We start from the raw sequence: 21,621 nt of genomic DNA on the forward strand, positions 1-21,621 counted from the left end.
TCTGACCCATTGTATACAAACCAGCCTCTGAAATGGCATGGGGGAAATGGCTCAAATTTGAATTAGCATGAAATAACTCTTGTTTGGCTCATGTTGCTGACATTACTTCCATTCTCCAGAAGTAAAGAAAACCTTGTGCAGCCTAATGCAAAGGCTTGCATTTGGTTCAAGATATAAAAATGTAAGGTAAGCCTTAGAGAGCATGAGGATAAGGCTGAAGTTTCTACCATGCTGAAAGACAAGATCAGGAAAAAATTTCATAATCCCTTGTCTAGGAATGTTAGTTGCTTTGGTGTAAAATAAACAAAAGTCAAAGCAAGAGGGTTTTTTTTATTATTTACATTTATCTTAACTGCAGCAAGCCATAGCAGGTGCTAGCATGAGATGAGCTTTGGCGCTTCTTGCCACAGACTCGCTTCACCGTGTGTCATCAACCACGAGTTTTAAAAGTGCCTGAATTGAAATATCCACTACGGCACAGAAAATAAAATCGAAAAAACAGGGAGAGGAAGGAAGTCCCATCAGGGAGGCAAAAGAACAGCCCTTGCTTCCTTGCACATCCCTCTGCCCCAAGCCGCCGCCACTCTCCCTCTCCTCCGTGCGCGACCCGGGCCGAGCTCAGCCGGGCCGGAGCAGGGCGGCCCCGCACGCCTGCGATTGCTCCGGGGCCTCGCCCCAAGTCCGCACCGTCCTTGCAGCTTTTATTTTCGTAATTTTAAATTTATTATTTCAACACCCCCGCCTCGGGCTGAACGGGGGGCGCTCCAGGGGCCGGGTGCGGGGCAGTCCCCGCTCGCGGGAGCAGCGCTCGGTGCCGGGGCAGCTCCGCAGCCGCTCTGCAGCCGCCGGGCAGGTGCCGCGGCGGGCCTCGGACCGCACCGGCGGGGAGAAACCGCTTCTGAGGGAAAAAAAAAAAAAAGTTAAAAAAAATAAGAAAGTTCAATAACCAAAAACTTAAATAACTAAAAAATAAGACGGCAGCGGAGGGGCCGGTGCCCGTGTGCGGGAGCCCGGCGCGGTGCCGGCGGGGCGGAGCAGCCCCGCTGACCCCCGGCCGGGCCGGTGCCGGGGGCGGGGAGCCCGGGGCGCCCCGGCGGCCCCCATTGGCGGGCGCGGCGGCGGCGGCGGGGCCGGGCCGTGCGGGCCGGGTCCCGGGCGGAGGGGGCCGGCCCTGCCCCCGCGGCCGGCGGCTGCCCAAGGTTTAAAGTGAGAACTTTCTGCGGGCGGCGCCGAGCTGCACAGCCCCGCCGCCGCGTCGCTCCTGTCCCGCCGCAGCAGCCGCCGCTACCACCGCCTCCCCCGGGCGGGCCGTACAATCCTCGGCAGTGTCCTGAGACTGTACGCCCGCCTCGGGGGCGACCCGGCCGAACCGGACCCCGCTCCCCGCCCGCCGGCGCCCGCGGAGCCCCGCGTCCCGCGGGCAGGTGCTGAGCGCGCCCCGGCCCGGGAGGCGGCGCAGGAGCCGGCAGCAGCCGCCGGGATGACAGCTGACAAGGAGAAGAAAAGGTGAGGGGCCGCGGGCGAGGCGCCGTGCTGCTCGGGCCGCTGTGTCCTCCTTCTGCGGCTGCCCCCTTGGGCCGCGGGACTCCCCGCTCCGGGGGCACTGCCGGCGGGACGGCGCGGCCTCGCCTCCCCCCGCCACCGCTCCTGTGCGAGGGCTCGACCCGGAGCCTTTGCGGGGACCGGCTGCGGCGCGAGTGAGTGTGAGTGAGTTAGTTGGCCCAGCCCGGGCGGGGAGAGGGGCCGGGGAGCAGCGCCGCGCCCGTTCGCGGTAACCGCGCTCCGTCCGGGCCGCCGCCGAGCCGGGGAGAGCCTGCCCGGGGAGCTGCCCCCGCCGGCGGCACCGCGGCCCAGAGCGCGCCCGGCCCCGGCCCGGCGGAGGCGGCCCCGGCCGTGCCGGCTGCGGGCAGGTGCACCTGGCAGGCAGGGCCAGCCGGCCGGTGTGCGGCCGCTGCCGTGTACGCCATGGCAGGGCTTGCTATCAGCCAGAGCAGAGGTAGTAGGAAACTATTTTTCAATTAAAGATAGTTGTACTATTTTTCAGCTGAAGGTAGCAGCACTCTTAGTAAAACGTGTTTTATAACTAAAGTCGCGTGGATGAAATTGCCAGGCTGTGTAAATATTTCGACACCTCCTCTCTCCAGTCCGAGGCGCTGGCCGCGGTGCATCTCCCGCGGGGCTCCTCAGCTGTCAGCGGGTTTTCCCGGAGGGCCGAGAGCTCCAGGAGTGCCCAGCGCCTCGTTTGCTGCTGCCCTTTGCGAGAGATATAAAGCCAGCCATTCCCACACTGCCAGAGCGACCCTTCCAGAGGGGATCAAAGTAACGCACTGGTAGTTTTGTAGTTCATCAAAGAGTGTTTTCTTGTTGGTTCTTGAGAACAAACGTCAAAATAAAACTCAGCGGTCGGTCCGTAACACAGAAGTTACAGGTGGAGATTAAGAGAAGAATTATCTACTTGTTGCTCCAAAGCTATAAACAATTCCTGTGGGTGCGAGAGGGCACGGACATGGGGAAAACTAAGCAAGTGAATGAAGGTCTATGAAGTCTTGTGAAAGGATATGTATTCAGTCTGTTTTCTACAGCAGGCAGGATCCGTCGATTATCAGCACAGGTTACTGTTCTGGCCATAGATTCTCTTTATAAGCAATGTGGTTTATAGACTAAGAATTTTATGTTGTTATTTGTCGTGTGTACTATCCAGTTACCATGCATTAAACTTTAAACCCTGGGTTTTTGTTTGTGTAATAGCTCCTTTTTTATTGAGTCACCCTATGACGATGTAGTAGGGGAGGTATAGCAGTGTAAATCATACCTTTTCCCTGTAGTTCTGTTTTCCTCAGTTTATCAGCAACTAACGTATTAAGGTTAAACAGTTGCTTCAAGTGTATTTTGTTCTAGGTAGAGTGCAGAGTACAAAATATACGTACGTTTTGTGTCTTTGGTTGAAAAAGTAAAAAATTATAGTACAGTACAATGTAGTTAAAAATGTGTTAGTTTATGAGGCAAGAGGATGAAATAGTGTGTATCTTGGAAATACACTGCATTCATTGTATCACCTCTTTTTAACGGGGCACTCTTAATCTCTTCAGTTTTAACCTCTTGCTTTCAAGCAGAGTGAGGGATTGAGCACTGTCTAATCTTGCAGGACAGCACACTGAAGTGGTTTGGGGAAATACTCTTCAGATACTACACAGGCTTCACAAGACTGAAGTCTGAACCCTGATCCTGACTCCCTCACTGCTTTTAAATATTGTGACATTCAGTGACAATTTTTCTGTTTCTCTCAGAAGTAGGCTAGTTGTTATCTGGTTCATGGGATTGTTGCGTAAATTCATGTTTGTGGAAGAACTGGGAGAGTGTCATAGGAGGGATTTCAGATAGCTGGTTTGTGCCTCTCTGTCAGTGTGCTGTGGATATCCCTACTGGGGATGTACCCTATGTAGCCTGTTGAAACAAGATAGTTTTGCTCTCTTAATTTTCCAGTACTGTTATAGAGTAGGTTTATTGCCTTGAGTTGGACAGTTAGTGTATTGTTTGCTTGATCTCTATCCAGATATGCAACTAGGATCTCTAACCTTACTTGCTAATAGCATTTATAAATCACTTTCACGGAGAAAAGGTGGGGCAGTGTTACCAGATTTCCAGGCAGCTCTGAAACTATGTTGAGGAGCAGATCTCTTACTGTTAAACAAATGTTCTAAGGAAGATAATCTTTGATTCTCTTAATGGTCCCTTTAAGTTGAAGAACATCCTCAGGTCCTCATTTGAAGCTCTGTTTGCTAGCAGAAAAGAGCAGTTGCTTTATTTGGAACAAATGTTATGGCACTTTCAGCAGGCTGATTTAAAGTTAGTCCAAGATTCAGAGCTGAAATTAATATGTTTATTCTTTTAACTTATTAAAAAAAATCTACACAATATTAGATACTCTCTTAGAATGCCAGAGGGAGAGGAGGAATCAAAGGGCATAACACATTTTAGCATACAATGAAAGCTAAGGGTAAAGTATCTGATCTGTACAGCTGTGCAGTACAACAACAATTAGTAGGTAAGTCCCAATGTAATTCGAGCAGTCTGATACAATATCTTGATGTGGTTTTTAATGATTTGCAAGACAGTTACTTTGTTAGGAGTGGATGTTGTGTTAAATGAACGCTTCTGGATGGACCACAGTGTCTGTTTGAGAAAAGTTTGAAGCCAGGCTCAGGACAAGTCAAGTACCACTGAGAAGGATGCATCATTTGGCTTCACCTTTTCAGTTGTGTTGTTACTTGGGAAATTCTGTTTGTTTTCCAGTTGTATGAAAAATAAACCAATTTTGCTCAGAGTGTTTCTGTGCTAGTGGTCCCCATGTAATTACACAGTATGTTTTGTGACCATAACCATGTAATGTTAAATAAATCTGTTTAACTTCTTCTGGCCCAGATAGTAAAGAAATGGGATTGCCCCCATTAATTGTCTAGTTAATAGACTGCTTTCGTTTACCCTTTTACTTTGGGCTTTATTTGATGTTGAGCCCCTCTAATGAGGTGCTTTGTGCCTCAAATTTTGCTGACCTTTTTCCTTCAGGAGAGTGGTTTTGCCAAGCTGAGGTCACTCTTGGCTGTTCCTCCTCAGGATGAGGAAACTGTCCTGACGGCACAGCTCTCCAGAGCTCAGGTAGTTGCTCGCTTGTAATGGATATAATTTGGATGTCAGGAAATGTGAGCATTTGAATGTGCCAAGGTGTTAAACTGCAGATTTCAAGAAACATACAGTCTCAGTTTTGTTCTCCCCAGTACATTTTCTGTGTGTCACTATTGCCAGGTATACTCCCTGTTGCCTGTTATTCTGTGATGGTGGTGACAGATCATCTTGTCCATTCTCTTGCCAACCCAAGTTTGTCCTTACACTCTTTTAAACCTCACTTTATGTACTTTAACTGATGGAGGTTAGAACACTTTCCTTTGCAGACTATTTCATAGATTACTCAGCTCCATAAAATTTTTTTTTTCAAGTTTTATTATTGCTCAACATCACCCCATGCATAGCCCACATATTTTAGTTACTTCTGTTTGCTTCTGTGTTCACATCTGCTCTTGCAGTTTTTCTTATTTGGAGTTACGAAAAAGAAATGTGATCTCCTGAATTCCTGGTGAACAATCTGTTGAAATTGGCTGTTTAGCACATATTTATGGTGTGTTAACATTAAGCAATTTGTATTTACGTTTCAGCACCACAAATTCAGACATTTCATAGCTTGCAGGACATCTTGAATGATCCTGGCCACTCATAGCCCTCCTACTTTGGCATTGCCCCTTCTGTTTCTGTACTCCCTGCCCCTTCTGATTTCTAGAGATGTCTGGCTTTTCTACCAGAGGGTGGCCCAAGGGTACAGGAATGAGGAGGGACAGGCTCACACCTGCCCCCGGTTCTGCCTTTGCCTGCAGTGACATGGAGCAGAGGTTGGGCTGAGCTCTGGCTTGGTGACCTGGCCTGCTTGGGAACTGCTGTCTTCTGCTGCCCAGCTCCTGTGGTTTCATCTCCACAGAGCCAAAGTATTTCAGCTTGATGAAGACTGAAAGGCTTTTGCTGTGGGAATGGTGTGCAGTGTGAGTGCCTCCCAGTGTGCACCGTCCTCCCAAAGTGATCTGAGCATCTGGGAATTTGTGTTTCGCAGGGTTGCTCCAAGGGCTTGCTCTGCTTGTGTTTAGTGCTTGGCCCTAGAGCAATTTAAAAATCTGTCAGCCCTTCATAAACACAATCTTTGTGTCATGCCCTTATCTCTGCATCTCTGTCACATTTGTCTTGTGTGGGTCATTAAGAATGTCTTGCATTTTAGAGATACTTTGCTAATAACCAGTTTTGCATTTATGCTGCGAATTCAGGAGATCCATCGTGAGTATCAAAATGGATCTCTCTATATCTTTCTGTAATACTTTTAACTATGATGGATTCATAAACATTAAGTATTATTGTTTTCAGGTTCCAAGCCGGAGCTGCTGTTAGGTGTGGTTTGAGCAGAACTCTTCAAGCATTAAACTTTTTGCTATTCTTAGGATAAACATTAGAGTAAGGAAATGAGCAATACAAAGGCAGATTGTATTTAAAAATAATTTAAATACTTGGAATGGTTTTATTCTGCTAAAGCTCTTTGTGAAATGCTATTGTGTTAATTACTCCAATATTCATAGTGACATGCATATCTTAATAGTTATAAATAGTTCTACTCCTAGTAACTGGCACAAGATGGACAGAACCCTTCTCTTAAATGAAGTGCAGGTATGAATATTAATGCATCTGGCAGGTTTTTTCTCATTTATCATTCTTGTGCTCAATTTGCTTAAAAGACAATATAATAAAGTAGTTATCTGGTGAGGATAAAACCTTGACTGCTTATATATAAAAAAAATAACTTCTTACATTTACAGACCTGCTTTTTATGAGACACTTTCTGAAGTGTGTAAAATGGGTAACTATTTTATTATGCATTTGGAAAGTAGCTTAATAAAGTACAGTAGGCCAATTGGCTGATAAATAAGTAGTGTTCCAAAGTAGCTCACTTAATTATGTTCTTCTTGAGATCAAATCTAATTATGATTTTGTTTTTTTCCTCTGTGACTTCATTTAGGTCTAGAAAATTTTGCTGAAACAAAATCTGCCATAATAAATTTTGATTAAATGGGCATATTTGGGCTGAAAACAGTTAGACATGTAATTTAATTTACTTGACTGTTATTACAAAGCATTTGGATTTGGATAGCATCTCTATTGTGCTTCTCTGTCCATTGCTTTATGTGACATAGCAAATATTCAGTATTTATTTTATAGAAACTCATCAAATGTTTTGCCAGACAAGGAGCAAAGTTGCTTTAGTTGAATCTTTATGTCTGATCTTCAGTCAAAGAGGTGCCCTGGTCTTGACCCTTTCTCTGTGTGCTAATATGTGGAATCAGCAGTTTTCTTTGATTTAGGGGAATGTTTAGGGTGTTGCCTCCAAGAAGTTCGAAAAATGCAGAAACTTTACACATACTTTGTGTTAGCCTATGGGTGGACGATTAATACTGGCTTATTGAAGCTTATAAACAAATTGTGTGCATTTGGGCAGGAGGAAAAAACACTTTTTTATTTTGTTTGTGCTCTCAAGTAGGACAAAACCAGGATAATACAGCTCCTCAGTGGTTTTTATTCCTAATGTAAATATGTTGAACCACCCCCCAAGTTACAAATGCTGCTTCGTTCTGCTGTGTATGTATTTATGCACTGATTTGCTTTCAAACAAACATTAAGCAGCATTATTAAGTAGTGTTTTAATCTCAAGTATTTGTGGAAAATCTGTAGAACCAAAGTGACTGTTTGCTCAAAGAGATTTCAGCAGCATATTGTGTTTCCAACGAGAAGTGTCTCTTAAACTCCGTCTTGCCAGTGCCTGGCTATTCCTCCAGTCCCTACTTCTTGAGCATCTCCCTAAATCCCAGCTCTGACCTGCATGAACAAAACCTCCAGGCCAGAATTTGGACAGACTGCAAAGTAGGACTTTGATGGAGAGAACAACCGGACTTTTATGGGATTTGGCTGGGATTTGTTTGCTTGTTTTTTTCATATATATGAGTGAACAGTGATGAGTGCAGGGTCCTACACTTCTCTCTGTTGCCTGCCTCATTCTTTAAATCCTCTCCCCCAAACAAACAAAACAAAACAAAACAAAAAGAAAAGAAAAAAAAAAGTAACTCCTAGTTGTTTTCACCTCCTTCTACACAGCCCTGGCAGAACAGAAGGCTGAAGCACAGAAACATCCCTTTATATTTGAATATGAAATATTGTGTGTATTAAACTACTTCTACAAATAACAATACTTTTGCAGTAACATTTTGGAGCTAGAAGAGTGTGAGCAGTCTCATTTTGTTTCGGGAAATTGTGTTATCTAAGGAAAAGCTAAAATTAGAAGTGATGTGAGGAGGATTGTGCATGGCAACTTTTTTTGGGGGGGGTGGTGTGGTTTGGTTTTGGTTTTGTTTTTTTTTTTTAAGCAGAGCAGCTCTCCTAATGGATGAATCATGTGGGTGTAACTTATGGCACTTGATAGCAGGCAGTCTGTCTGAAGGTATATGTGTAGTAACATTACTGGGATCATTTCAAAATTATTTGGAACTACTGAAACGTGAACTTAATCTATTGTAAATATTTGTTACTCATTGTCTAATATATCAAAATATATGTGGTTAGAGTTGGGCAAATGAAGGTAAGATATGAAGTGCAAATTTTGATCAATGGTACCAAGTGGTGGAAAAGCTGCAGATGCAGTTGGTAAATATTTTCTGTAAAAACAAATATTTTCTTGGAAAATAATTTTCCAGTGCACAAGGGAAACAAAAGCTAGTGTTCTAGTTTGAGCAAGACTAAAATGAAGGGACTGGGTTGTGAAATTGTCAAGACATATGGAGACTGCTGAAACATTTTAGATTTGGGTTCCTTTTTATAAGGTTTCCTGTGTTGCACTATGTTATTAATTGAAAACCAGATGTTCTAAATTCATTTGAATGAGACTTAAGTAATTATTAGTCTCTTGTTAATTTAAATATTTTTATTTTTTCTTTGTCTTTCTTTTCTGGTGTTAGACTTAATTGGGTTTTTTTCCAGATCTTTACTGTACTGAAGTCTACAACACACTGGTTTGGTGACTTGACCTCAATCAGATTCCTGTCTTCCTTTCAGGGGAAATCTTCAAATTTGTCTGCTAAACCAAAATATTAGGTATTCTTTTTACAGTATTTACAAGGCCCTCATCACTTAAAGCCTTGAATTCAAAACAGCCCCAGTCTTTCAAAAACTGCAATTGCTTAGACAAGTTACCAGGTCTGATGAAAATATTTAGTCCTCTTTGGCTTGGGTTAGGCAGGAAGTGTGACTTGGCAATGACAAAGGTCTTCTCTAGCTTTGGTTATGTGAACAGCTTTTTAAAGACTGTAGTATAATTGAGAACATAGCAATGAAGGCTCGCCATAACCCCTCACTGGCTCCTGACACAGCAGACAAGAAAGTCAAATTATGGGAGAGATGAAAACAGCATGTTTACAGAATTTCTAACTTGTTCTCAAGGGACTGATAATTTCAGAGCCGTGTTCTCAAAAACCTGCCTGCATATGCTGAGAGATAGACATGTTTGCCTTTCCCAGGAAAGCTATTGCTTTAGGTAGCAGATATTATTATATCTTGAAGTATAGTCATCCCAGGTGATACCAACCTTTGGCCTAGTACACGTGTTTTCTTTACATAGTCAGCTTCTGAATCCCTTATATGTCTAGTATTTAGTACACAGAAGGTGGTTTGCTGGTTGGTTTCAGTTTAAGAACCCAGTTCAGTGGCCTGATTAAGTTGCATGAAATCTTAAAAATGTGCCCTATTCTTCTCTTCTTAAAAGGGAAAACTGATGGTCATTTGTGGTGTCAGAGGACTTATGAACTTTTTTTTAATCTGCATGGGAAAATATCCATTAAGGGCTCATAATTTTGGTGCAAGTTGTCTTATGGTGTTCAAAAATTACTGTATAATTTTTTAAACTTTAGATCTATTCATGCTCTAGTAAGATAAATATTTGCTTAGGTAATAAGCTGAAGCAAGTATGAAGTGGGATTGGTATTAGGCAGTTTTTATAAAGGTGGTGAAAGTATACTTTAAAGAACATTCCTTGTATTTTGTTTCACCCTTAGCATATCTAAGGTATTTACTGCCATAAAAAGGTGCTTAAACTGCTTAAGCTCGTGGTATCACAGCTGTAGTCATTTGCACTTGCATTTGTATGATAAACTACAAAGCAATCCTATTCAGCCATTGTGTTTGGGACATTCTCTGGCTGCTGTTGGTCTTCAGGCCCTGTCTGTTCATTCACAATTGTATCACCCTCTCTGCCAGTAAATTCTAGGTATTATTGGGTACTTATTGTCAAAATACTTCAAAGATCTTTCAGACGTTAAGAAACCACCCCCTCTGTATTTCTACACTTGTAAATGGGGAATGTTGCTAGGAATGTGCCCAGCTTTTAGCTGTCTGTGCAATTTGTATCCAAAAGTCGTTGCAAATAGCAAAGTATCTTCTGAGATGATAAGCATTGTTGCTCCTGGTTAGATTTTTGTGTGGCATTATGATGAAATAAACTTGTTAGCTGATGGCAATGACACTGTCTTCAGACTCTCAGGTATTTATGGTGAGTATTGACTTAAAGCTGATAGGAAGTTTGCTTAGAACAAAAATGCCTTTTGAGTGATCTGTGGAATGTCAGCGTCATACGTGGATGTGTGAGAAGAAATTCAGCATTAAATGGCTTTATCATGCCACTACTCCTTAGGCAGTTTTTCTCTGGAGTACAAATCCAGTGACCAGTTAGAACTATACTACACTCCAGGTTATTTATTTTTTTTTAAGGTCTCAGTTGCCTCCCCTGTGTTTCATAACCTGTGAGAGAAGATTGCAAGTTGGTGAAAGTGCTTTTGGTATTTTCCTATAGTTTTTGCCAGATGATTCTTCTGGAAAAGCTGCATTTGTCTAATTCAGTGAAGGTGGAGAGCCTTTGGGAAGGGGTAAGCATTTTGGAATAGCCTCTGCATATTGCCTTCAGCATATGGTCTTGGAAGAACAGCGAGGCTTTGCCTACTGCTGGCTTTTTCTGTTCCTCCTCTGTCGCACAGGAAAACCATGACAAATGTGGCTCTTGGTTTACTGCTTCCAGTTATCCCCATATTGATCTGGGAGACAGTTCCTGTTGTCCTGTAAGGTTGTCTCGCACATTGAAGAGTGCAGAGAGTTTGAGTTGGGCAGTTCTTGCACATGGGATGGCTGAGTTTTGCTTGCAGAGCAGGAAACCAATGCCTCAAGACAGATAATTACGCTTGTTCTTAACAAAACTGTGTTATTTATGCTTTTTAGGGAAGGTATACATTTGGCGGTGTTGACCACCTTCATTGCATAATGCAGCACTTTTACATGCGTGGTTAGGTGGAAGATGTCACATTTCACTGAGGGAGCATAGCTTGCTTCAGCTGCGGGTGGGCTGGTTTTGTGCTGCAGCTGTAAGATTATCAGTTTGTGTTAATAAATCTGGTTCTTGGGTCTTCTCCCCTGTGAATGATTTGAAGGATGTGTTTATTGCCATTACTAATCAGAGGGACATTTTTATAGGAACATCCTTTCTGTGCTCAAGTTGCCTCAATGCTTCTACTGGCTTTTTTACGTAACAGCAAAGCCGTATTATGTTCCCAGTGATTCACAAAAGGGGACTATCCCGTTCTCTTAGGCATGTGCTGGCTTGAAAATGAAATAGAAGCAAGTGCAGATATCTTCAGGGAAACTTTATGCTGGTGTTTCGAAACAGCCATTACTTCCCATTTAGGAAAAACCAACCCCCCAACCCTACTTTTGTTTGTCAGCTGCATGACTGGCCCGAACAAAGACTCTGGCATGGGGACCTGGGCCAAAGCGCAGTGAAGCTGAATAAAATCATGTTTTAGATTCTGTTTCTTGAGCTTGTTCACCAGTCTTAGTAGAGCTGGCTGTGAAAGTCGAGTCTGGTTGTTGACCTGGCTGCTGAACAACAGCTTTAGCAAGTGGGTCTGGCCTCTGCTTCTTCTGTCTCCTTTCCCCTCCACATCCTCTCTAAAAGCCCCTTGCTCAGCCAAGCTCTTTGTTTTATGCTGCATACTCAGGGCATTGCATTGATAATGGACACACCACACTGGACAGTATGGTGTGGCTGCTCACTGTAGTTATCCTAGCTCCCCAGTCTGGAAAACTGGGATGGTAGCACATCCTTCCTTCCACCCTTTGTGTGTCTTATTTATTTAAACTGTAAACTTTTAAAAATGGAGCCTTTCTATTTCTATGCCTAACACAATGCTGTAGATATGCTGACAAGAAGCTTGTAGAATAAACCTAACTTGAAAATGCTTTAATAGGAGGTTGTCAAGTGGAAGGAGTTTGGTTATCTCTCACTCCTATATTACCAGGTTAATTGCTTTCTTTACTGCACCACTTCATATTATCCCTCAATATGTAGGTTACACCCACGTGCTGGCGGGTGACCTACGCCTTCGCTTGCTTCACCTTTGAATTTGTCCTCCTGTCATATAAGATCCATGTGCAATTTAGACGCCCCAAGCAATTGAGAAGGTGGGGGTGTTGGTGGCGGCAGCCGGGGATTGCAACATCCTGAAGCCTTTCAGGGATGATAAACCCCTTATTCTTTCAGATTTCATCATGGAGCAGGCAGGTGAGCAACCCACGGGGCAGTAAGAGTGAAAAGGAGGGTTTGGCCGCCACAACAAAACCGGTCTTTTCTGCAGATGGGGAGTTCAGCAGGGTTCCAGCAATCATTTGCTCTCAGTTTCTTTGAACAGAGAGCTGTAAGAAAGTAGAAGAGTGCTGACACACAGGGTTATTGGGACATGGGTTTAGAGGTCAGCATATACAATCTCATTCACAGAGACTGAAGCCTGTGGATCTTCATTCAGTTAAGGCTTCTCTTACATACGGGTGCCAGGGTGGGCCAGAAGACGGAGCCCCTGCAGTGTTTAGTGTAAAGAAGAGAGAGTGAGAAAAGCCTAATGTTTCAGACAGACTTGGCAGCTTTGCACACTGTGTGCAGGCCCTGAAGAAGGTAGTGCAAGAGGCTGTGTTATCTGTGTAACACTTCTTTCCCTTTGCCTACCAGATCTTAGGACAACATCTCCCTGCCCCTCAAACCTAAATGCCACTGTAAACATGGTGTAACTAAATTCCAGCTTCTCAAACAGTAAATATGAAGCAATGAACCAGAGTGACCAGCTCTATTGCTTTCTGACACCTTTAAAAAGAAGTATTTTAAAGGAAGCAGATGACAGCAAATGGTGCTTATTCAAATAGGAACTTTTCAGAGTTCTTCTAACGTGGGGAATAAAATAAGCAGGGAAGAAAGTCGGCATTGCAGGTCACAGTAGGGATTTTGGGTGCGGTGATGGCTAATGTGGAGCAGAAGTCCACCTAAAGGCAGAGCTGAAAGAGGAAGAGTGCCTGCCACCTGACCTGTTAAAACCTTTTGAGAAGAAGCACTGCCAATGTGAAGTCATTGCAGAGCATTCCTTCAGAGAGAGTCATGGGATGAATACAGTGCAACTGTAAAATTATTTCATGTTATATTGCATTTTGAGTAGGTTACAGCCAGGGATAGAGCCTACTGAGTCATTTGTTGACCTGTGTGCTCCTGTTGGTTTGGTTTCCTAAGTTTCTCTTTGTACCTTAATTAACAGTTGGAGTGCTCTGGCTTTTGTACCAAAAAACCTCCATATCCATAATATCTATAACCTTTATCAAAATGGAGTTCAGTTCCTGCCTCAGACCTCTGGGTATGGTTTCGTGAAAATACCTTTGAGGAAAATAAAATGTCAGCTGTGTGTGATAGAAACCTTCATCCCTCTTGAAAGAGGGTTTCATTATCATTTCACTTCAAGCCTTAGCTGGTGGATTAAGCAAATGAAATACCTTTGCAAGGTATGAGGAAAGTAAAACAAGCATCTGTTCTTATCTGTTACTTGTATAGGAAATCAGTTCTGATTTACACTTGTAAGAAGGAATATTTGGTGGGCAAATGTATTTCATTGTGCTCTGTTTGCCCACATACCAGGAGATGTTTTAGTGAAGCTGTGGAATATGAAATCAATATACTGAAGGAAAATAAAGAGAAGGCTTCAACCTAGAGGTATACTTGCTCCTGAGAGTCAAGACAATCTCCCTTTCCACCTCAGAGGAAGTAAATACCTTCTTGTGCTTGTGGTTGGAGGTATATTATAGTTTGCTGTTGCTGAATATAGATTGCATATAGGAAGTCTGGAGAAGGATTATGGCTCAGTGAACTACTTGGATATCAAAAGAAACTTTAATAGGTGATGAGACAGTGATTAGATGAATTATCCCCTTCTAGCTTGTTTCCTTAAGGGATCAAGGTTTACACGGTTATAGTGTCTCTGCCTCTATTTCTGACAGAGCTGTAGAGATCTCAAGGATACTAAATAACTGGAAGCAGGTGTTGTAATGGCTACAGGGAAACGTTGCAGCCACAAGTCCATTTCCCTGTACAGATGAAAGACTTGCTATGGCTGAAGAAGTCCAAGTGCCAGCCAGCTACCAGCTTGCAGCTTGCTGTGCTACAGGTTCCAGGATCCACCAGGAGTCTGCAGAATCTGGAGGAGTGTGTTTTTGCTAGAGCCCTTGTTGGCACAACAGCTTGTTGCTTTTGCAGCGTGGTTCACTAGTTAACCCTTGTGGTGTTTTAAAAACTTTCTGTGAGCTATTTGCCTTGCTATTGGGCAGAAATAGATACAGATAAAAGTCTGCTTCTTACTCTGGTCATTTCCAAGTGTTTCAGTGTGCTTAGACCTTACTGGTTTTGGATGAAGAAACTGCTGTGCTACTACGATTATTACTAACACTCAATACTGTGGGCTATGTAGACTGGCCACATTAAAACCACCAATGTATACTTCACTCAGGCCTTGAGAAGTGCAGCTAGACTTGTTTCTGCTGGATGGGAATCTCTGACTTCAGCTGGAGAAAAAACTGCACTTCTCAACAGCTTTAACTCTGGATCCGGCTGTAGAAAGATCTGTTTTGGTTGGAGAGGCCCAACTGTGTGTGCGTTGGTGTTGATTGTCGGGGTTGTGATTAATTTTGGGCATTGTTATACTGGCAGTAACAATGAAGGCATTGTCACCACTAACATTTTCACTTTCCTGTGTTGTTGCAGTGCTTGTTTAATTATTTTTGCAAGAGCAGTAGGCTATGGGAACCTTTTCATGTGCAAACCGCATTGAAGGCGGGAATCTCCTGTTAAGAGTTGCGTATTTTTGTTGTTCCCATAAGCAAAGGTAATGATGAAAACTTTTAAAATTGGTTCATTGGCTTTGGCAATCAGTATCTACTGAAGATCTCTTATACTTCTCAGAATCACTTCCCCCAGTCAAGGCAGTACTACTGCTTGGTTTTTGTTTGTATTATGTATTTGCTGGAAGGAGAGTGCTATTGTGTGTTTTTGAGGGTGATTACAAACATAAAATAGATTCTCTTGAGAACGCTTTGTCTACTCTCATCACAATTGGTAATTGTTTCTTGTTGTGTAAGACTCTGCATGCTGTGCTTCTTATTTGGCACTATGTGTGTGTGAACCTAAAACTGGATTTCCACCTCCAGCATTTTATCACTGATGTTTTAAAGGTGAATCCTGGAACAAAGCATAAAACCTCTCTGAACTCATGTACTGCTAGACAATGAATGTTTACCAAATTAAGGCCAATTTTTTCTGTCATATCAGAAATCAAGTTTGCTACATTTTAGTGGATGTCTTCTCCAACTAGGACCTGCGTGAGGTAGCTTTCAAAAATGAATAAAACCACCAAACCCCACTCCCAAAACAATTACTTTTGACATTGAAGCAGACTAAAATAGTACAGTTATGTGCAAGATGGGTGTCATCCTTTTGCACCAAGTGTATTTTCATAGGTCATTCCAAAATGCCAAAGGAAAAGGAATCCATAATCTTCATACATCCTATTAGCAGAGAGCCTTGAGGTAGAGATGGGCAAGATGTGTGGAAAAAATGAGGCTTCTGCCAAATGTTTTCTTTGTAGGCCACTTATTGTAGTTGAAATTACAGGGAGCATAAGAGCAAGTGATCTATTAGCAAAGCCATGAAAATAAACCATTTGCCACTTCTAAGAAGGGTTGGACCAAAATATGCCTCAAATTTTAAAAATAAGTGAAAACTTGGCCAAAAGTAAGACCCGGTTTTTATCTGCATTTCATCAGGTACATGGCGTCCTGGAACGCAGCCCACTGGCAAAAGCATGGGGAGTGTTATCCTTTGCAGCACTGGGAATGTTCTCTGCTGAATTTGGCGCCAATGACCGAGCTTTGCTTGTTAGCTGAAGTTCACACAGACTCCTTGCCAGGCCTGCCCAGAATGCTGTCTCCTCTGACTTCCTGTGGTCTTGCATAATATTTCCTTGCTTCTTGTATAACTGCGGCTCATTCTGGTCACTGCCCAGTTTATACGGTCGACTTTTTAAAAGGCCAGTCCTGCAAACGTGCGGCCGAGCCATGTCGGCGGCGGGAGGTGTCCCGGTGGTGACGCCAATGGAAGCACATGGAAGCACCCTTCCACGGGGAAACCTCCGGCAGCGGGGGCGTGTGTCAGCGCCGACATGGCTGAAGGCAATAAAGGTGGCTGCTGCAGCCTCGTGACGAGATAAGCGTGAGGCACAGCTTCAGATTGAGTGCACCTCTGAAATACGTGCCGCGGTGGCTCTGATTTCTGTGACATGCGCAGGCCTTTATTGAGGGTGGGGGAGGCAGCGCGCAATGAAAACGCATTTTCAGAGCGCTCTGAAATTGTTGGTGTTGCTGATGGTCCCTGAGTTAAACGTCCTTACATTTGCCTTGAAAACATGCTCCGGGTATCCAGAGTGTTAATGACAATGATAGGAATTTCAGAAAACAGTATTTTCATGCTGATGGTTTTTAATGCTTCCACACAAGTTGTTTCTGCAATTGTCTGTGGTTAAAATATACCTTAGTTTTGCACTGCTGTTGAAGCAAGTGTATTTAATAATGTTTACCATTTACTAGCCTGGATTATTTGCATGTGTTTTGAAAGTGTATTTCACAGCAGCTTGTGCCATGTCACTGCGTTTATGCTGATTATTTTCTAAATATTTCTGTTTGCACATGGAGCTATATGTAGAACACTGTGTGTACTTACAGAGCTTTGTCAGTAACTCATTTTCAGAAAGATGTTTGTCTAACTTGACACTTTCTACACAGTTTACACATAATTTTCAAACTGTTACTCATGTTCTTTGGCAGACCTGTTCCTGGCATGGCTTTGGAAAGCTGAAGAGTAGAGATGACAAAATAGTCACTTTACTATGTTTGTAAACTTACTCAATAGACTGTACTGATTTTTTTCTGTTCTAGTTCCTAGGTCATGTATGATCTTCCAGTTAAATACCATCTGCTTTGAAGAAACAGAAGAATCATTTTAAGGGAAAGCATTCATATTGACTTAGTCATCACAGTCATGTGAGATTGTGTTTAAATTGTCTCATACTATCACCTTTTCCGCGAATCCAGGTTGTCATAGAAAATGTCATGCTGCCTACACATGACTGACTTCTTGCATTACTGTCTTTTAATCTGATTAATTTATTATGGAAAACGAACTTTTACTGGTTAATGTGTGTTGTGATACAGCTTTTGTGGTCACTTCAAGGCTGTAGTCTGTAGTCTGGTTTGTTACCTTGTATTCTTAGGATCAACATTTTAATGGCTACAGTCCAGCTAATGCCATACTTGAAGAATTGACAGAGTAATAGAGTGGTGATACTGCTGACATCTAGGAAACCATTTTATAATATTGGGAATACGAGCACTTCTTGGGTGTGTGTATAACAGGTACTGCATTTTTGACAGATGGATGCAAAGCCAGAAATCCTGACTTGCATCCTGTTGGCTTGACCAAACAGCTCTAGCAGCATGGTTGCCAAATCAACCAGGTTAACTTCAACATGTTTTGACCAATGATGGAGGAAAGCAACAAGCTTGCTCCACAGCAATGGAGTTTGGAGTCCTGCATAAGCCATCCAAATATGAATTGTATGGTAAAAGTAGACTGATGATGGAGTTGGCCCTAAGATTAGGGAAGACACATGAGAATTGCAAAAGGTGATGGGCTGAGCAGTGTTCAACCAGCTGGAGAACACATTTCACTGTCAATAAAGATGGATTTTCTCTCCAAATGGAAGCAGTTAGAGAGATATTTTAGGACCTGACAGTCCATTTCTTTTAATAAGAAATATGTTCCTCTGATGTACATCATTTTAAGTGATTTCAAAAAAATTGTTTTGCCTTATAAAGTCAGAGCTAGAAATCTACTCTGCATATAGAATAAGAAAATTTAGAAACTCTTGTTCAAAAAACATGGGGTGATCCTTAGTCCTTTTTTTGGCAGTGTTAAAAAGGCACACGTGCTCTCTGAATCCAAATGTAGCCAAGTGTTGGAGAGATCCACGGTCACATGGGCATATTCGCTTTTCCTTTTTCTTTGATGAGATAGAAATGTGCACATGGGCATTGCAGAGGTTTGAGGGTTTAATCCTCAGCTGTGCAGGCAGGCAGATACCCACTGCAGTCAGTGGGAGTTTTGTCCCAGTAAACAGCTGGGGATTGTTCACTTGTGTACATGTCTAAATGTGGGTCTCAGTCAAGTAAACACGCGTGTAGCCGTGCGCGCTAATCTGCTCTCGGAGCCGGGAACACCCCGCGTCCCTCGCGTCACCGGGGACACGGCCACACCTGGAGCTTGGTGCAGCCTGGTGTTAAGGACACCCGTGGCCCCTCCAGTGTGTGTCCTGCCACAGGAGAGGAGCGATAGGTATCTCTGGGGGCACAGCAGCCTCCGTCACTCGGCTTTTGGCACACGGAGATACTGCTCTCCTTTGGAGGATGTGTTAGGGCAGATACTCGCTTCCAAAATGCCTGTGCTCACAGATAAAGCACAAGGGAGCAGCTCGCCTAGCACCGAGTGTTTTCAGCCTGCATGCCTGCTCCTCCCTGAAGCTGAAGAGCTTGCTTGGTGTTTCTCAGGCTGAACTTTTACATGAGCAGAAATAAATTTCTCATCTAGGGAAGAGCCTGTGTAAAGGCAAACTGGGAGCAGCAGAAATGCAGCTATGCTCACAGTGCCAAAGAGTGTTAGAGTGCTTCTCGTGAGCTGTATGCTGCAGCTGGCAAAGTGACAGCACCTGGCAGTGTGCAGGGGGAATGAGAGACTTCTCATACAGGTACTGCTGTGGAGAGAGAGGTGCTGATATTTATTTTAGCTTATTCTTATAATTTAGAGTTTTTTTAATGGCACTTGCCCAGAGGTTGTAGTCTGACAGCGGGGAAAGTGAACCTGGTGACATTACAGCAGAACACACTGTGTCTCATGCAGTGTGACTTGTATGCTGTCATTAGGGACCTGTGCACATGAGGGAATGCTGTAGGTGTGTAACAACAGTTGTAATACATACTATAAAATCCAGTCTCATTAAGTACTGAGGACCTCAGGAGTTTTGGAAGAGCTTCTTCTACTGCCTGATGTAGTAATTCAGCATACTTAGAGGATAGGTCTAATAACAACAATTAGTACATTTGTATGTTTAAGTATGCTTAAAAAGCTTAAATGAATGTGGTTTGAAAAAGTGAAATGAAAGAACAGTAAAATTAAGATTAAAGTCTAGCATATGCTATGGTGAGGAAGTATAGTCTTAGCCATACTCACAAAATATAGAGATCTGAAAACGTTTCTGGCTGACAGATCTGTCAGAACAAGCAGAAGTGAATAGTAAATGTTTACTGTTGCTTGTGGTGTATTGGGTTTTTTGTTTGAGTTTTACAAAGTTTTCGTTAGAAATGTGCTGTGCAATAAAAATTATTACCTTTTCAAAATGTTAACACAAAAGTCCTAGAAAGAACTATAACATCTTACAAAGTTTTCACACTTCAGTTTCTCTAAATAGGGGAGAAAAAAAACCCCAGATTTTTTTTTGTTTGTTTGCTTTAGCAAGTAAGTGTGGGAAAAATTTTGAAAGAAGAGCTTAATGCAAAGGGAGCTTTAAGAGAAGAGAAGAGGCGCTTTCCTGTTGCTGGTACTAGAGCCCCTGCAGGCTTGGTGAGGTTGTGTTTTTGGGTGGAGGTGGCAGCACCGATGCTGCCTGGGCGCTGTGGAGGAGCCGAGGGCTCTGCCCTTCCTGCGGAGGGAGCTCTGCTCAGCAGCATGGCTCTCTCCTGAAGGGACTGCTCCAGGCTGCCTGCCCAAAGGGAGGGCTGCAGGACAGGACCAGGAGCTGTGAAGGCAGTTCTTGTCTCTTGAGTGTCATGCTGGCTTACTGCAGCAGGAGTTTCAAAGGGTTCTGCTGAGGCTTGGGTGTGTGCTGGACTTCAGTCATCAAAAGCACCCGTAGGCACCGCTGAGGTTTAACCAAACAGACTTTCCTGGGGTCTGTGCTCAGGGGAAGGCTGAGAGGCACAGAGACTGGGAGAACATTTTGGGGAAGCATCTCTGCTTTCTGAGTCCTCCTTGAAGTGTCTGCTGATTGAAGTGGGCTGATGGGAAGATGCTGGGCTGCATCAGCCTTTCACCTTGCCTGCCAGGGATATTGCTGTGTATTCCTCTGTAGGAAAGGGTGCACCAAGAGGACAGAAAGGGTTGATGAAGGGGAAAACCAGATTTACTTTCATTCTATCCAAATCAACAAAAAAAACCCCTCCCACTGATTTCAGTAGCCATACATGCTTTTTTTGACCAGACATCTCATGGTTGTATATCTAATTTGTTAATATGTGTATGAACCAACTTTTAGTCTGATGTTTAATAGATAAGGGCTCTTACATAATTCTGGTTTGCCTTTTTTTTTTTCCCTGAGAAAACAAACATTGGTACTAGCAACTATAATTATTACATGCCACTTATTCAGGCTTTTCACCAAATTACATATGGTTGTTTCCACAGCAAAAGACATTTTTACATACCCTTAGTACATCACTAGCCTTGGCCTGACTCTGGGGGATTACAGAGATAAGATACCAACCATGGTTAGCATCATCATCTGATAAACTGGAGCATCAGTAGGGTGCAGAACTATGGCCATGAAGGCAGAGAAAATGGTATTTAGGGCTCTTTAAAAATCTTGGTTTAGGGATTGCATAGGAATGACAAACAGATTTTTGCAAGGTTTTATGGGGACACCATTGTTAACTTTTGCAATAATTATTGAACTGCTTTCTTGTTGCTTGAGAACTGGTACCCTCATTTGTTTGTCTCTGTTCAATCATTGGAGTGAAGCACTTGGTAACAAATTGCAGCATAGGGAAGTACTTAGGTTGTTTATTTCAAGCAACATTTGAATACTGAAAACATGTAAAATGAAAGGCGAAGGTTAATGATTTAATAACAAGGTCCCCAGGACCGTGCCTTATGTCTAGAAGGCAGTAATTTGTATTTATTTCCTGTAGGGTGACTTTACTGGGGAACAGCATCTGCACTTACATGCAGATGCTGAAACTCTTCCATGCATCTATTACTATTTAAAAGGTACAAAGTCTGTGGTGGAGACTTTAGAGATGTCAAAGGAGAAGGAGTGAGGCACTGACAGACAGGAGAGTGCTGGTGTAGGCAGGGAGTGACAAAGAGAGGAGATGGTTATGTGCCCTCCAAAAAGCTGGGGGGACACCAGGATGGTTAATGAAGGCAAATAGGCTCTGTTTAGGGGAGGGATGTTTATGTGTTTGATAGAATTGCATATACAGCAAATCGCCTTAAATACATTTTGTGGTTACAACTACTTGTATACAAAGCAAAACCATAATTACAAAGCTGTTCTTGTTTTTGAAACGTCATGTGCCAAACAAGTTGCAGATATTTGTAGGGCATGGTAATGTCAAAGATCACCTGAGTGTGAAAAAGATAGGCTTCTGGGTGGCAGCTGTACTCACAAACCAGCTGCGACTAAATTCTCATTTGTGTCACGTTGTGAAAGCTCCATTTTCCCCAAGTATTTGAGGCTGGCTTCTGCAGAACCTGCA

The 21,621-nt window shown here is 43.2% G+C and overlaps 1 protein-coding gene across 3 annotated transcripts in view; it reads left to right on the forward strand.

The window, feature by feature from the left end:
* Nucleotides 1-1,178: 1,178 nt before the first annotated feature.
* The window catches only part of EPAS1 (endothelial PAS domain protein 1), a 77,552-nt gene continuing 57,109 nt past the window's right edge, over nt 1,179-21,621 (forward strand). Inside the window, exon 1 of one of the 3 annotated variants that reach the window (XM_071427713.1) lies at nt 1,179-1,506. In XM_071427713.1, the coding sequence (XP_071283814.1) occupies nt 1,481-1,506 (26 nt within the window). In that variant the 5' untranslated portion in view covers nt 1,179-1,480. Of the gene's footprint in view, nt 1,507-18,801; nt 18,837-21,621 lie in introns of those variants that run through there. The other 2 variants (XM_071427733.1, XM_071427723.1) reach the window with 2 other exon arrangements.

Source organism: Agelaius tricolor, unplaced genomic scaffold, assembly GCF_023055355.1.
Source record: "Agelaius tricolor isolate 1412-34295 unplaced genomic scaffold, bAgeTri1.0.p SCAF_1, whole genome shotgun sequence".
NCBI classification, from domain to species: domain Eukaryota; kingdom Metazoa; phylum Chordata; class Aves; order Passeriformes; family Icteridae; genus Agelaius; species Agelaius tricolor.